Genomic DNA, 16,833 nt, shown 5'->3' with positions numbered 1-16,833 from the left:
CAACAAATAATATCTTTTCTATTATCATCCTCTGTATTTCTAGTCAATTAAAATCATTCCAATTATAAATGTAATGTATAGTAATAATTTTAATTCAACATTAAAATTTAATCTTCCAGGAACTTCCCTGGTGGTGCAATGGTTAAGAATCCACCTGCTAACAACGGCGAGGCGGCGCGGGCCGCACTGCGCACGCGTCCTTTGTCAGCACGGCCTTCTGGGTAAACTGTGCCTGGAAAATTTTTGAAGAGCGCCTGCGTGCGCCGCCTCTTTCCCTTTGCCTCATCGCCTTTGAGAAAGCAACATGGGTCACCAGCAGCTCTACTGGAGCCACCCGAGAAAATTCGGGCAGGGTTCTCGCTCTTGCCGCGTCTGCTCCAACCGGCACGGCCTGATCCGGAAGTACGGCCTGAATATGTGCCGCCAGTGTTTCCGCCAGTACGCGAAGGACATCGGCTTCATCAAGTTGGACTAAGTGTGAACTTCCTTGAATGTGTCATCCAGCATATCTACCTTCTTCAGAAAGAATGCTCACTCTTTGTACATAAAATAAAATTTTAAAACTTCAAAAAAAAAAAAAAAAAAAGAATCCACCTGCTAATGCAGGGAACACAGTTCGATTCCTGCTCCAGGAAGATCCCACATGCCATGGAGCAACTAAGCCTGTGTGCCACAACTACTGAGCCTGCGCCTTAGAGCCCTTGAGCTGCAACTATTGAGCCGCCGTGATGTAACTACTGAAGCTCATGTGCCTAGAGCCCATGCTCCGCAACAAGAGAAGCCACTGCACTAAGAAGTCCGAGCACCTCAAGGAAGAGTAGCCCCTGCTCACGGCAACTAGAGGACGTCCATGCTCAGCAACAAAGACCCAACACAGGGACTTCCTAGGTGGAGCAGCGGTTAAGAATCCACCTGCCAATGCAGGGGACACAGGTTTGATCCCTGCTCCAGGAAGATTCCACATGCCACAGAGCAACTAAGCCTGTGCGCCACAACTACTGAGCCTGTGCTCTAGAGCCTGCAAGCCACAACTCCTGAGCCTGCATGCCACAACTACTGAGCCTGTGCTTCAGAACAAGAGAAGCCACGGCAATGAGAAACCCATGCACCGCAATGAAGAGTAGCTCCCGCTCTCTGCAACTAGAGAAAGACTGTGTGCAGCAACGAAGACACAACACAGCCAATAAAAAATTTTTTAATTTAAAAATTTTTTTTAAATTAATCTTCTGTGTATAAATTCTCACATTTTTAAGTAAGGTATTAATTTAATTTAAAAATCTTCTCCAGAGAGAAAATGTCTGTGTAAATCTATGTTTATGAAGATGTGCTTTGTGTTCTGCAACAGTCTCTCTTTTTAATATATATTTTATCTAGTGAAATATCTCTTCTTATTTTAACTATTGCCTAAGAGGCAATGCTGTGAATATATTAATTTTTCATATAAGTAGGTGAGTGTCTCTAATGAAACATTGTAGTAAATCTTTACTCTCCCTGAGAAGATAATCTTGAAATTTGTATAGATAAAGCCACTTCAGTTTATTTTGTATAATTAATGAGGTTTTAAAATATGAGTTCTGAGTAAAAATTATAGCATTTCTTTCTCTGAGAAGGTTGAATTGACTCTGGACTTTTTTGGTGTAGCTATAGTACAAGTGTGATTGTCAACTCTGTGAATTAGCTAAGTGAGAAACATAAAGTCATTTTTTTCCATTGACCTGAATTATCTTAATTGACTCCATCAAACTCATTAGATAAATATTCAACCTCCAAATTGTCTTTCCTGTTTAAAAGATCAAAGTGTGCACTGAGAATGGTTTCTAATAAAAATGCAACTTCATCTAAAATAGAGGCTGCTAGCTATTAAATACCATATCGTCAAATTTAAGCTATCACTCCATGTAATTGTGTTTAAAATGAAAATTAAAGTTTCAATTTTGAGAACTTTCTTTCCCTTCAGGAAAAACAGAGACCAAAAACCAGTAAACAGGGCAGAGACATTTAGAGGTATAGAGATAATGCAAGAAGTTAAAGAAAACATAAAAAATAAAACTATTAAAAACATTCTCAGACTCCCCCTGTGGCACAGTGGTTAAGAATCTGACACAGGTTCAATCCCTGGTCCGGGAAGATCCCACATACTAAGGAGCAACTGAGCCCTTGCATCACAGCTACTGAGCCCACATGCTTCAACTACTGAAGCCCTCGTGCCTAGAGCCCGTACTCTGCAACAACAGAAGCCACCACAATGAGAAACCTGCACACCACAACAAAGAGTAACCCCCGCTCACCGCAACTAGAGAAAGTCTGTGTGCAGCAGTGAAGACCCAACAGAGCCAATAAATAAATAAATAAATTTATTTTAAAAATAAAAACATTCTCAAACAGATAAAGGAAGATACACACTCATGAAATAATAAAGAACACTTGGAAATTGAAAATATTGTATCAGGAGAAGAAACTTTATTTTATTTAATTTTTTGGCTGCACCACGCAGCATGTGGGATCTTAGTTCCCTGACCAGGAATCAAACCCGAGCCACATGCAGTGGAATCCAGAGTCTTAACCCCTGGAATGCCAGGGAAGTCCCCCGAAAAACTTTAGTAAGTGATTTGAAAGATACAGTTGAGAAATCTTCCAGAAAGAGGAAAAAACCCCAGAAAGATGGACATTGGAGAGAAAAAAATTTATAGGATCACTGCAGAACATTTTCTACCTAAAATGTGAACATCTCCAAGGTAAGGATTTTTTATGTTTTATATACTGCCTAAAACAAAACCAGACACATAGTAGGTCCTCTCTCTCTCTCCCTCTCTCTCTCTGTATACATAATATATATATATTTATATATTAAATAAATATGTATTTTATATATTTACATATATAAATGAAATATAATATCTATATATATGTTAATGAAAGGAGTTGAAGAAATAAGAACAAGGAAAATAGAGAAAATCATCAACGGAATACAAGAAAATTCTCAGCATAATTTCCAGAGTGAAAAGATTCACTTTGTATAAGGAGTGGAAAAAGACTCACATCAAGATACATGATTGCGAAACTTTAGGACATCAGAGACAAAACTTCCAGAGAGGAGAAAAAAATTCATGCAAAAGATCAAGAATCAGAGTTGCTTTGAACTTCCCAAGAGCAAAGCAGGAACTATGTCAGACACCAGTCAGGAGTCATCATCGTGTGATTTTTACACATTCTTTCAAATGCCCTATGATGCAGAGAAATATTTCATTCATGCCCAGTGGCAGAGAGCAATCTGCCTTAATATCATGTAAAATTAGTCCTTATTTGCAAGCAGGCACATGAACTAAATTGTTTCAAAATATTGTCATGAAGTTTATGTCTTAAGTTTTGTGGCTTAATATAATTCCATGGTGCCAAATTACAATTAAATCCATTAACTATTTGATCTATTGAATGTGCCCTCATTACATGCAATTGCAACAAGTAGAAAATGGAGGCAAAAAGTGAAAATGATATAACACAAAATTGATTGCAAATGTCCACTAATAAAGTAAAAAAAACTGATAACGCTTACCTCTGGTCAGTATTCATGTGGTGACCAGGGCTAGTGACAGTGCCAAGAGGCTCCATGTGTCTGGATCGTTGATTTTTTTTTTTTTTTTTTGATCAGGTGGCACAGCTTATGGAATCTTATTTCCCTGGCCAGGGACTGAACCCATGCCCTCAGAAGTGATGGCCCAGAGTCTTAACCACTGGACCGCCAGGGAATTCCCAGGATTGTTTGTCTATTTATTTATTTATTTATTTATTTATTTATTTATTTATTTATTGGCTGCGTTGGGTCTTTGATGCTGCACACGGGCTTTCTCTAGTTGCAGTGAGCAGGGGCTACTCTTCATTGTGGTGTGCGGGCTTCTCACTGCAGTGGCTTCTCTCGTTGTGGAGCGTGGGCTCTAGGTGAGTGGGCTTCAGTAGTTGCAGCACATGGGCTCAATAGTTGTGGCTCAAGGGCTCCAGAGCACAGGCTCAATAGTTGTGGCACATGGGCTTAGTTGCTCCGCGGCATGCGGGAGCTTCCTGGGGCAGGGATCGAACCCGTGTGCCCTGCATTGGCAGGCATATTCTCAACCACTGCGCCACCTAAGAAATCCCAGATTGTTGATTTCAATTGTAAATGGTAGAAACTCAACTCAGTCTAATTTTAGCAACGAAGAGAATGCATAGGCTCCAGGAAATGGGAAGTCCTAGGAGTGGGTCCTGCTTCTAGCATAACTGGATCTAAGGCTGCACATCACATCATTAGGTCTCGCCTACCTTTCTCTTTGTATCTCTCCCTCTTGCTTCTATTTTCCTCTGTGTGGCTTCATTTTCAGGCAGGATTTCTCCATATGGGACCAAATATAGCCACAAAACAGCCCAGGCTTACATTATTCTCACAACTAGCAAATGAGTACAACTTCTGCTGTCCCAACATTTGCATCAATCTTTGGAAAGAACTTAGATTGTATCACTTGCTCCCTGCTGGACTGAGTGTGTGTCTAGGGGAATTAAGTACTCTGATTGGGCAGCCTGGTTCATAAATTCATGTAACTGACAGGCCCACCAGAATCCGAAGGAGTGGGAGGGAGAGAGATTTCAGAAGGAAAGGATGGGAGAAGACTCCTCCATCCCCATGACCCCAAAAGTAGCAGATGGCCATTTACGTGAGATTTTCCCCTAGGAGTCAATTCTTCATGCTATCAGAAACTAAATAAAACTCAATGGTTTAATGAAGAGCATACTTTAGAAAATTGTCACCTTGACTTGATGGATGGCTTAATTAGAATTTAAAAAAGAAAAAAACTCAACCCACAACATTATCCAAATTACTGGAGGTATATCATCCTTGGTTTCTAGGAGATATGTAAATGATTCTCTTGTATTCTTAATTTGTAAGTAAATGGAGCCAGGTTTCTAGCTTGAAACTGAAGCCACAACTTTATCCATAGAACTTCACACAGAGAGGCACATCTTGGGAGATGAATACAAATCTCAAATTATTTCTCTCCAAATGTGCCCTAACATTATACTTAATATTTGCCAGTCATGATATTCTCACAGCCCTGGGTTCTTCAAATCAGAAGTGAACTCTTCCTCTTTTTAAAAATATCTATCTTCTACTACTTTAATACAGCTCTGGGACTTGATCTGACCAAAACACATTGTATTAAACTTGCATAGTAAATCATCTTTCCTTGTATCTGTCAGAACCTGCCTGACTTCCAACTTCTCTACCCTCCTTCTCCCCACAGATACCAACCATCTGGCCCCTAAAACAAATCTCAGCCTCTGAAAGCATCCTGCCCATCACCCAGGGACTTGGCACACAAAGTTATACTCGCTGGTAAACTAGCTCTGATCTTATGCCTCAATAACTGGGCTTCTGATTTGTCTCCAAGATCACACTTTGTGGTTATCAGTTCTAGTAACTGCATCTCTGTTTCCTGTGCCTGAATCCTTGACTTAGAAACCTGCAGAGAACCACACTCTCTCACAACCTGAAGGCTCTACCTTGTTCTCCTCACTCCCTGTTCTTCTCATACCAGGGACTGAGGGTACTCACTGTTTATCTGAAACAAGTAGACTACCAGATATTTCTCCAGCAAAGATGGGTTTATTCGGGATCAGCAGAGAATTGCAATTTAAGATAGACAACCAAAGTGAGCCATAGGCAAGTCCCCACACAGCCAGGGAAAAGGAAGGTGGCAGGCTATAGTAAACAAAGAGACCATGACTTTTCATTGGCTGAGTCCTTGCCCAGAAAGGAGTCTTTCTTCTTTTTGTTGGGCTCTGCTATCGGCACAGGATGTGAGAATCTCCCCATGGTGGCCCCCCAACTCAACTGAGATTTCTGTTCATTAATTTTTTATAGCACCATAACCTCAGCCTGAATACCTGACAGATAGGTGACTTGGTATTTGGAGATCTATGTAGAGAAGCATTAAATATCTACCATCTGAGACCTTCCAACTTCTTTGTGTTGGGCCTATGCTTTCTTGGGCTGTAGCTTGCTGTCTCTTACTGTGCCTTCCAGAGGTAGATTTAGTCCCAGCATCTGTGGCTCTGTCTGCCCCTCTCTATGTCTATTTTATCTCAGCAGGTTACTCACTTACAGTCCTTCTCTACACCTCTGAGGAGAGCAAGTTGATTTCCTGTCCCGCTGCATTTTCTCAATATCCTCAGTTTTACCTCATGAAATAGTTATTCTTTAAGAGGAGTAATTTAATTGGGTGCTTGGAGAAGAAGGCCAAGCTGGATTGTAGGAATTTTTATACTTCTTTTGTGCTACACTTATAAAAATAATTTACCCTTAACTTCCCTTACCATTCTGGATTTTGTTGTTTTTGTTTCTCCAGCATCTTTAGTATTGGGGAACGGACCCTTCCCGTTTCACAGGACCTTGAGTCACAAAACTCTGACAGCCTTTGTCTCAAGGGTTAACCCATGACCAGGATCTGGTTATGATGCGGCCAGCATCAGTCCCTCCCCCTGATCAAAGTGATTGGCCAACCAGATACCTTCCCTAGGATTTGATGTATACAAATTTGGAGAGAAAAGTGGGGTAGTTGTGCTGTGATGTAGCCTGGGGCTGCTGGAGCTTTCTTCCCTACCATGTGGAGAAAGGCTGAAGGCACCAGGAATGAAGATATGAAGGCAAGATATAAAGATACAAAGTCAGAGAATGAAGCCAAGCCAAGTAGAGAAGAGAAACGAGAGATGGAAACTTTCAACACACACTCTTGTTCTTCCCAGTATGTGAACCAATTAGCTGCTTTTTTTTTCTTTAGCTAGTTATTTATTTATTTGGTCACATTTTATTTATTTATTATTTATTTGGTTGCGCTGGGTCATAATTGCGGCTCACGGGCTCCTTAGCTGTGGCATGTGAGCTCTTAGTTGCGGCATGTATGTGGGATCTAGTTCTCTGACCAGGGATCAAACCCGGGCCCCCCACATTGGGAGCATGGAGTCTTAACCACTGCGTCACCAGGGAAGTCTCTGCTTTAGATAGTTTGAATTGAATTTCTGTCTTTATAATTGAGTTCCAACTATTAGAACTCCTATTTCAAGATATTCACATATCTAACCAAAACCTATCTGCAGGAGGTCTGGGGGCTAATCTCACCCCTATCTTCCCCTTCAAGTTCTAACCCAAGGGAGAGCAGATGTAGGGAGAGTTTTTCCTTATAAACTGTATTGGGAATTCCCTGGCGGTCCAGTGGTTAGGACTCCATGCTTTCACTGCCAGGGCCCGGGTTCAATCTTTGGTTGGGGAACTAAGATCCCAGAAGCCAAACAGACTTGGCCAAACAAAACAAAACAAAGAAACACTCCCCGCCCCCCCCCCCCCCCAATGTAATGTGGCTTTAGCCTGAGGCTAAATTAGGGTTAATCTCAATCCCAACCCCACCCCCACCCCTGCTCATCTAGGCCTGTCAACCCATCTTTAGGGAGAGTTGGGTCTGCAAAGAAGACACTCCCTCAACTAGTGGTGCTTAGAGTCATGACCTGCCTCACAAATCCTGTCATCTGCGGAACAAAGAGCTTAACAACCACAGTGGATGGTGAAGCCTCTGGACTGCCTTTTCAGTGCAGTGCTTCTGCTTCCAATGACTTATCCTGATGTCACTAATTACATAAGTCACTCTCGCTTGATGGTGCAGCAGAAGATGGTACCCCGAGGGAACCAATTTCTACAGAAGTCTTTCTTCTTCTGGAATGTGAAGGAGAGTTGCTCCCCTCCTTGGGTCCTTATCTCCCTTCCTGAGCACCTCATCCCAGCTCCTCCCATATTATTCACAGTACCTCACCCACAGGGGTTGGCATAAGGCTCAGGATGGAACAATCAGAGCCAACTTTCTGAATTGAATTACAAACTTCTTTGCCCCCTTCCTCAAATGATGCCATCTTCAAAAATCACTCTCCTTTCTCAGGGCCTTCATACAAGCTGTTCCTTCAAATGCAATGTTCTTCCCTGTCATCTCACTTGACTAGCCTTTTCTTTGGGCCTCAAATGAAATAAAATTCATATTTTAAGGCATGGCAAGAGAAATTTAAACATAAAAGTTTTCTCTGCCCTTTTGGGCCTCCTCCCTCCCCGTGTGTGTGTTGTGCGTCTGCATTTACCAGACATCCTTAGGCAATGACATTCCTTCTTAATCTTGTAAAGGGTTGTGATGACCCATTGCTTGCTTTGTACATGCAGATCTGGGTTGTGTAAACTGTCACTACGTCATTTGATGTATAACTTTCTGTCTCAAAAAGGTATAACTGTGCTTTGACTTCTGCTGGGGGAACAGTCCTCAGAGCTTTCTGAAAGACTGTCTCCTGGGTTATAATCCTCAGGTTGGCTCAAATAAAATTTTCCATTCTTTTCTTAGATCGACTGTTGATTAATTTTTTGGTCAACACCTCAAATATAACTTCCTCAACTTAGAGGTTAGCTCCTCAGAGAGGTCTTTCCTGACAGTTCTACTGAAACTAGGACTCCCATTGTGATCTCCATCTCAGCCCCTTATTTTACAACAAAAAGAAAAGATCACTATGTTTTACATATAGTCTGAGGTAAGAAAATAGAATATATTTACTGCTAAAAAATGAGTTGAAGAAGTACATTGAAATATCTTTTAAAAATACACTATATACAGGGATATGTGTATAAAAACAGATGATTGAACTTGATGTACCCCCAAAAAAATAATAAATTTAAAAAAATTAAAAAAAAATACACTATATAGGGAGATCAGCTTGGTGCTTTGTGAGACCTAGAACGATGGGTTGGGGAGGGAGGGAGGGATGCTCAAGAGAGAGGGAATATGGGGATATATGTGTGCACATAGCTGATTCACTTTGTCGTACAGCAGAAACTAACACAACATTGTAAACCAATTATACTCCAATAAAGATGAGAAAAAAATATACTATAAAAGAAAAATTGTCCCAAACCTGGATTGGGAAGAAATTAGCATTCCTGACATAATGCTTAAGGAGTTTTCTGAAATTTAACTGGTTAGAACTTATTCTAGAAAAACCAATCACCTATCCATTTAACTGAGTAGAGTGACCTAAACGAACATTCTTTTATACTCAATCTAAGAATGATTAACCTATTTTCCTATAAAATGAATAACATCTTATAGTATCTTTACTTGCTAAATTTGTTCATAACTTGTTTCTGGTCTTTTCCTTGCACTAGACCATAATCTATGAAACTGTAAGCTCCAATAGGACAGAGACAAGGTTTGTATTACTTATTTCCAGGAAAAATTAGCTCAGTACCTGGAAGATAGTAGGAGCTGCCATAATATTTGTTAAATTAATTAGTAATAAGAGAGCGAGTAAAATTTAAATGTGTGCTCGTTTACAGACTAGATACATTGAAACAAAAATTAGTGTGACTCTTCTCTTTTCTTGTGGGATTCAGGACAAGCTACCCCAAAACGTGGCACCTTGGCATACTGAATATTTTTAATTGAAGGCGTTTGAGAAAAATGGCAGAAGCAGGAAGGTCACACTGACCTTCCCCTTGCCCTTCTCCCCTGAAACAGGTCATAAAACCCTCAGGGGAGAGGTGCCCTTCTGAAACGGAGCAGACTCTGTGGTCCTTGCCTTCCATGTCCTCCACTTGCCTTTTGTCGGTGGAAAAACTTTGGCCAAACAATAGGTTTAATCAGAGAAATGAGAAAATGCAGAAGCAAAGAAAAACAGTCCAAGTGATAATAGTTTAGGTGTTAAGCATTGTCAAGGACCTTTAGTTCCTTCTCAAGGGCTATAGATAATATTCTGGGCCATATCCTGTGAGTGGTTTTACAGATAGTGAAACCCCCACCAGGTGGAAGAAGTTAACTACATGATGACCAGACTGTGGCCATGACATAAGCTGCACGATTCTAAGCTCTGGCCTCAAAGAAATGGAAACGAAACAACCCTGGAACTGAAGAGTAACTGTACTTATGCAGTGAAGGTGAGACGGCTCAGACCACCACATGACCAATTTCAAGATGACTGTCAGAGCTCACTGTGCTGGTTCTGCATGTAGCCCCCCTCCCTCCATCTATGAAAGCTCTTGCCCCCGATTGTCAGGGGGTGGGGGCGTCGGCCTTTGGACAGGAGCCTGCCCTCCACCCGCCCAGTGGCCGCATCCAAAATAAAGCAAACTCTCCTTTCCACCAACCTTGCCTCTTTATTGGCTTTTGTGCAGAGAGCAGTCAGACCCCACTTTCGGGGACACTCCCTGTACCTGGAGGAAAGCACCATTCTTACCTCTTGAGACAAAGGGATCTGAAGAAGAATCCTAACGGACAGGACTTGCTAAGTTTCCCTCAGTTCGTAGGACTTACCTCATACTCCTCATCCTATCATATTTCTACACAACTGCCCACTCTTCATCAAACCTAGCATACCTATACACAGGTCTGTTTCTTTGGGTTTATTTGCATAGGAAAGCTCCATGTCACATAAAACTGATGTTAAATCAATTTCTATGCTTTTCTCTTGTTAATCTGTCTTTGTCAGTTTAATTTTCAGACCCAGCCAGAGACCCTAAGAAGGTTGAAGATAACTTTTTCTTCCCCTACAGCTGTGAAAAATAAACATGAAAAGAAAGGAGTCCCTTTTTCTCTCTCCAACCTGTAACGTGAGTGCACCTGACATTCCTTGGCCCCCTTGACGCCCCACAGAGGTCACCCTCAACGCTCGTCTTATCCAAACAACAGAAATCCCACTGCAAAAAACCTTGGCGGTAATAATTTTTTACTGAAGTGTTCGTGGGAGACAGAGAGAGGTGGTTATGTAATACACCACAGCAGCATCTTTTAAATACCTACTTAAACATTTCTCTCTCCCTAAAGTTTCTCGAGCATCAGTCTCATCGTTCTCTTTTCTCTTTTGCAAATCCGTTCAACCTCCCTCCCTATCTTTGATACTCTCACTTCTCCTCCTCTCTCTTTCTCCCCAAGATCTTTGCCTTTGGGTATCTTCTCATTTCTTAAGTGGAACACGTGGCCCTCTTTTGGCTTCTTCAGTTTGCATCCCTACCTCCTCAGTAGGTACTTTGAAGAAAGGATTCCATCATTAGTAGAAGGCGGGAGAGAGGAAGGGATGGCAAATAACTAAGCATTTTTTCTTTTTCATATTCCTTCTGTTTGAAATTGCACAAGGTGAGAAATTGAGTGTGCAATACAGTGGAGAACACACTAAAATATAAAGTGTGCCCCGAAAGGGTCTGCAGGGACAAGCATTTGTACCCAAGTGGATTGTCTGTTGGGCACTAAAAGGGTTAAATGATTTGTCTTGGCTTTTGTACTTCATTAGTGCCAAGACGGCTAGTTGTAAGTCATTACCACCTTAACAGGTAAGGCTTCTCTGTGTAACTGTTAGGGAATCATTGACCAAAACCGCCTGCCCTGGCCAGGCATGATAATAACCACTTGCGAGAGTTATCTCACCACAGGAGGTCCTGATAAGGAACATGGAATTGACAAGCTGTTGCACCTGGAAGAATTCAGGAGGGGTCAAAAGGAGGCAGGAGATGCCAGCCCATAATATGTCCTGCCAACCTCCCAGAAACCCTTGCGCTCAAAACCATCTTGACTGAGAGATGCCCATACCTCCAGAAAGGGCCTTGAATCAAACCAAATGTGGGCACAGGCAAGATGATTGGCCAGAGACAGCTGGGAAGCCTAACCCCACTATCAGAAACCCTGAGACTGTGAGCCAGGTGGCAGAGCAGTTCTCCTGGGTTCCCTTATCCTGCCACTCTCCACTTTAGTGCCCCTTTCCAATGAAGTCTTTGGTTTTGTCACTGTGTGTGTCTCCTCAGACAATGCATTTCCAAGTGTTAGAAAAGAGCCGACTCTTGGGCCCTGGAAGGGATCTCCCTTCCAGTAACATAACTTCTAAAAGAATGTATCACAAATAACCTCTGTACGATTTTTCACACGATTTTTCACTCACTTAGTGCTTTTTCATTTAAGGTGTCTTTTATTGTCTTCCAGATGCAACTTTTTTCCCAAAAAAAAATGTATTATTAAATCCTCCATTGAACTAGTGAGTGCTTGAGATGCAGGGCTCCTGCACGACTTCCTTCCTTTTGCCAGTGTGGGCTGCCAATTACACAAATGTATGTCTAAGGACACTGGAGAAGAAATTTTCAGCCTCGCACCATTCAAGCAAATGTTTAATGTCCAACCAAAGAGCTAATTCTACATGGAACAAAAATAGATGGAAATGTATTATTTGTGGTTCAGTTTGGCTTGTTTTTTGAGAGCACAGAACTGATTTCATTTTTATATCCTGCTCTCTTCGATACAGTGACTTAGAAACATAGTATAGAAACTTTCAAAAGAGTATCTGTTATTCTCAGTAGCCCAAAATGGATATTTAAAAGAGCCTAAAAGCAAAATAGATGCAATTCACTGTAGTGCAATATAATGTGAATCTTTTTTTGACACATACTGTTTTTTCACTGATTATGAAAGATATATATCTATTGTGAACATTTATAAAATATATGAAATAAAAATCATCAGTAATCCCAAACCCCAAAAATAATGCCTATTGACAATTTAAAATATTTCCTTGCAGTCTTTTTTCTACAGACACGATCAGTTTCAAGGGCATGAGACCTATGCAGTCTTACAGGACTCATATTCAGAAAGACCCTACCTTTGGCTTAAGACTTTACTGTTGGCACTTCCTAGGTGGCACATTGGGTAAGAATCCGCCTGCCAATGCAGGAGACACAGGTTCGATCCCTGCCCCAGGAAGATACAACATGCTGCAGAGCAACTAAGCCCATGCGCCGCAACTATTGAGTCTGTGCTCTAGAGCCCATGAGCCACAACCATTGAGCCCATGTTCTGCAACTAGTGAAGCCCACGTGCCTAGAGCCTGTGCTCTGCAACAAGAGAGGCCACCGCAATAAGAAGCCCATGCACCACAATGAAGAGTAGCCCCCGCTCGCCGCAACTGGAGAAAGCCTGTGTGCAGCAAGGAAGACCCAACACAGCCAATTAAATAAATAAATTTTTTTAAAAATGACTCTACTGTTGCTATGTTGAAATTGTTAATAATTTTTGAACGAGGCTCTGCTTTGTAATTTTGTACTGTAATTTTGTACTGCAAATGATGTAGCCGGCCCTGTCTATAGATGTTCATGCACACACATACTGCTTATATATACATATATAACATGCACGCATACAATATATTTATTAATCTGTATCATTAAAATTCTTTGTAAATATTTTTCTAATGTTTGCATAATATTTCAACATATGAAAACATACTTATTTAATTGTTTCTGTTTTTGGTGACTAGGTTGTATAAAATTTTGTACTGTTATAAATAATGAGGAAGAACACCTCTTTATAGTACATATTTATTTCCTTATTTAGGCTACATTGAGTCTTCGTTGCTGTGCGCAGGCTTTCTCTGGTTGTGGTGAGCAGGGGCTACTCTTTGCAGTGGCTTTTCTTGTGGAGCATGGGCTCTAGGAGCGCAGGTTTCAGTAGTTGTGGCACTTGGGCTCAGTAGTTGTGGCTCTCGGGCTCTACAGTGCAGGCTCAGTAGTTGTGGTGCACAGGCTTAGTTGCTCCATGGCATGCTCCTGGACCAGGGCTTGAACCCGTGTCCTCTGCATTGGCAGGCGGATTCTTAATGGCTGCGCCACCAGGGAAGTCCCCTTCTTCTTTTTTAAATAAACTTTTTATGTTGGAATAATTTTAAATGTATAGAAAAGCTTGCAAAGATAGTACAGAGTTCCCATATACACTTCACCCAGCTTCCCCTAATAATATCTTACATAATAGTGGTACATTCCTCAAAACTAAAACATGAAAACAGATAAGATACTATTAACTATACTACAGACTAATTTTTCCACTAATGATCTTTTTCTATGCCAGGATCCAATCTAGGAGACCATACTGTGTTTAGTCATCACGTCTTAGTCCACTGTACTTCTTAAGTTATAGTCCTTAGTGTATTTTATTCTAACTGTATCCTCTTCTAGAATATAAGTTCTGTGAGAACAAGGACTATGTATTTTTCACCATTGCAGCCCCAGTTTTTACAGTATCCATAGTGAGTAGGTGACATATATGACCGAGCATAAAGCGAGATTTTTTTTTTAAGAATCTCTCAAAAAAAGGAAAACCACCTTCCACTTAAGTTCTTACAAAATCTCCTATATTGTCATATATTTTCTCAATTATTTTACTCAGAACAATAGAGTATGGTTCAAGGAACACACATGAGCCTGAAATGACCTCATTGAATGCTGGATGGTTGTAGAGATCTCTTATTGGGATCAGTAACAATGCGGGCAAAGACATTTTTTTAAACATTTAGTTATCTGCGTTTTGGGGGTTGTGACCTCCCAGTTGCAAGGGCTGGATATCCTTATAAATGAGTCTTTTAAAAGGAAATGGAGGGAAAAAAAAAAAAAACAGAGATGGAGACTGGAGGACAAAGGCTTATAAAGTTCACTTTAAAAAGCAATGCAGCTATTCAGGGGAGGAAGCAGAGCACTTCTCTGGTCAAAACTACTGTCTCTTGCTTGGAACTGCTACAATAACCTCCTTTTCTTGCTTGTTTTCTGGCCACATGGCACATGGGATCTTAGTTCCCCGATCAGGTATGGAACCTGCGTCCCCAGCATTGGGAGCTCAGAGTCTTAATCACTGGACTGCCAGGGAAGTCCCTACAATAGCCTCCTAAATGGTGTATCTGAACCCTCTTTTGTCCATCTACAATCGGCTGTCCATCAACATCCAGAGTGATTTTTTCAAACTTCAAGTCCTGCAATAGTTTTCCAATTGATCTTCAAATGAAGATCAAAATCCTTAATGATCTACAAAGCCTTGAGTGTCCACTCTCCTGCCTCCACCCTCAGCCTGCAAATCTCACCTCAAGCCTCACTTCCCTAATCACGTCTGTCCTCCATGTATATGCTCTCAGCATTCAACTGAGCTTTTCTTAATAGTCCTTGTGAGAGTTATAGTTATAACCATACATGCTATGAGAGCAGGGCTCAGGTCAATTTTTTTTATCACCTCTGTGTCTCCAACATCTAGCAAATACATGGCATGGGTCATTTGAAGCCCTTGAAATTAGTTGAAAAAATGAATGAGCCCCTTCAATAAGAGGTAATTATCTACCCAGAGGTCTAGCAGAGTAACCTTTAATATTTGTACTTCTCAGTTTCTGGGCATCTAAGCTTTACTCTGAGTCCTCACAACATAAGTATTGACCAGCTAATCCGGTGAAGACCATTCAGCCCTACAATTCTGGCATCAAATACCTGTCCCGCTTAAATGAAAGTCTTATTTGGAGATCCTCATTCTTAGATGTCTTATCAATCACGATAGTCATCAATAACTGACCTCTGCTGTCTGATTCTCTGAGAAGTCTTTCATCTCTACTTAATTTCGACCTGATATTTACCACATGAGAATTCTCCCCCTGAGCCCTCTTGGCCAGGTCCTTTTTCAGACTTTGCAAGCTCTTCCCCCGGTTAAGGACATTTCAGGCACCCTACATGGAAATGAGGGCTTACTTTCCAGTATTTGTATCTGATGTAGAGAAGAAACATAACTCTGTGCAGCACGTACTTCATGAAATCTCCTTGGAGAATAAAGCTTTGCTTCCCTGAATCTCATTCAGTTCTGTAGATTGTGCACCTCTTGTAAGCATGAGGAGTAGTCACCAGGCAGTTATATGCAAGGAACTTCCAGCTCTCTGTACTTCATGTAACCTGTTGGGGAGGGAAAGCTGAATTAACAACAATTTAATCTCCCAGGGGCGCAATGTTCTGTGCAATGTGCCCTGCGTGTAACTTGCTTGGAGAAAGTTGTTATCAGAAGTTGTCTCTTGCTCAGAGAAGCCACAACGCTCTACATCCCTGAGGCTACTTCTTTACTCGCTGGCCACGAGCTTGGCCTGGAGTTCTAATCCTAAAGAAATCTCCAGTCCCTAAATACCCCAGTCATATCTTCTTTTTCTTCCTGAAAGTCATCATAGTTGTTTATTCAAAAGATCACAGAGCTTTTTTTTTTTTAAATCCTCCCTTCTGTGTTTTTTTCCCATAACAATTATCATCATCCAACATAATAAATATTTTGTTTGTTACCAGGATTTATTGTCTGTTTCCTCTCACTAAAATACATGTTCCCGGACTTCCCTGGTTGTCCAATGGTTAAGACTCCGTGCTTCCAGTGCAGGGGGCGTGGGTTCAATCCTTGGCAAGGAAACTATGATCCCACATGCTGTGGGGTGCAACCAAAAAAAATTAAAAAATTAAAAAATAAATAAAACGCAGGAATTTTTGTCTGTTTTATTAACTGTTGTCCTAGTGCTTAGAAAAATGCTTAAGACATAGTAGGTGCTTAATAAATATCTGCTGATAAAGTTAATGATGCCTAATCTATAGAATAAAGGATATTCATGATTCACTATATCATGCAGAGGGTTTAACGCAGTTCTTCATTTCAAATTGTGACACCCCCCCCCCCAAACAACAACAACAACAACCACCCACTACTTTGGAAGAGAACGTACACATGTGGAAGACATGAGGTACAGAATTAGAGAATTTAGACTAGAAATACCACAGAGGAGTGAGCACCTGGGGACAGCCTAGAGGTAGTTATATATCACACATGCAGCTGAGGCCTTGGTCGCTAGAAATAATTGCGCTGAATAATTTCTGGGAGTTTCTGCCATTCCTGATCTTCTTGGCTTCACCTGTCCCTGGGGCTTGGCCGCATGGCTCACTTCCTTGGAAGAGAGGTTTTTAGGAGGTGCTAGCAGAGT

The 16,833-nt window shown here is 41.2% G+C and overlaps 1 protein-coding gene across 1 annotated transcript; it reads left to right on the top strand.

Annotated features, from left to right (window-relative positions):
* Positions 1 to 250: 250 nt before the first annotated feature.
* On the top strand, positions 251 to 563 carry LOC130840434 (40S ribosomal protein S29). Its single transcript, XM_057715950.1, has one exon. The coding sequence runs from the start codon at positions 305 to 307 to the stop codon at positions 473 to 475; it is 171 nt and encodes a 56-aa protein (XP_057571933.1). The 5' UTR covers positions 251 to 304; the 3' UTR covers positions 476 to 563.
* Positions 564 to 16,833: the final 16,270 nt, after the last annotated feature.

This window comes from Hippopotamus amphibius, chromosome 17 (assembly GCF_030028045.1).
Source record: "Hippopotamus amphibius kiboko isolate mHipAmp2 chromosome 17, mHipAmp2.hap2, whole genome shotgun sequence".
Classification (NCBI taxonomy): domain Eukaryota; kingdom Metazoa; phylum Chordata; class Mammalia; order Artiodactyla; family Hippopotamidae; genus Hippopotamus; species Hippopotamus amphibius.
Note: the sequence above shows the minus strand (reverse complement) of the source record. Positions and strands in the feature narration are given on the sequence as shown.

Excerpts from the sequence above, each read along its gene's own strand:
- LOC130840434 (XM_057715950.1), top strand. The coding sequence starts at position 305 with ATGGGTCACCAGCAGCTCTACTGGAGCCACCCGAGAAAATTCGGGCAG.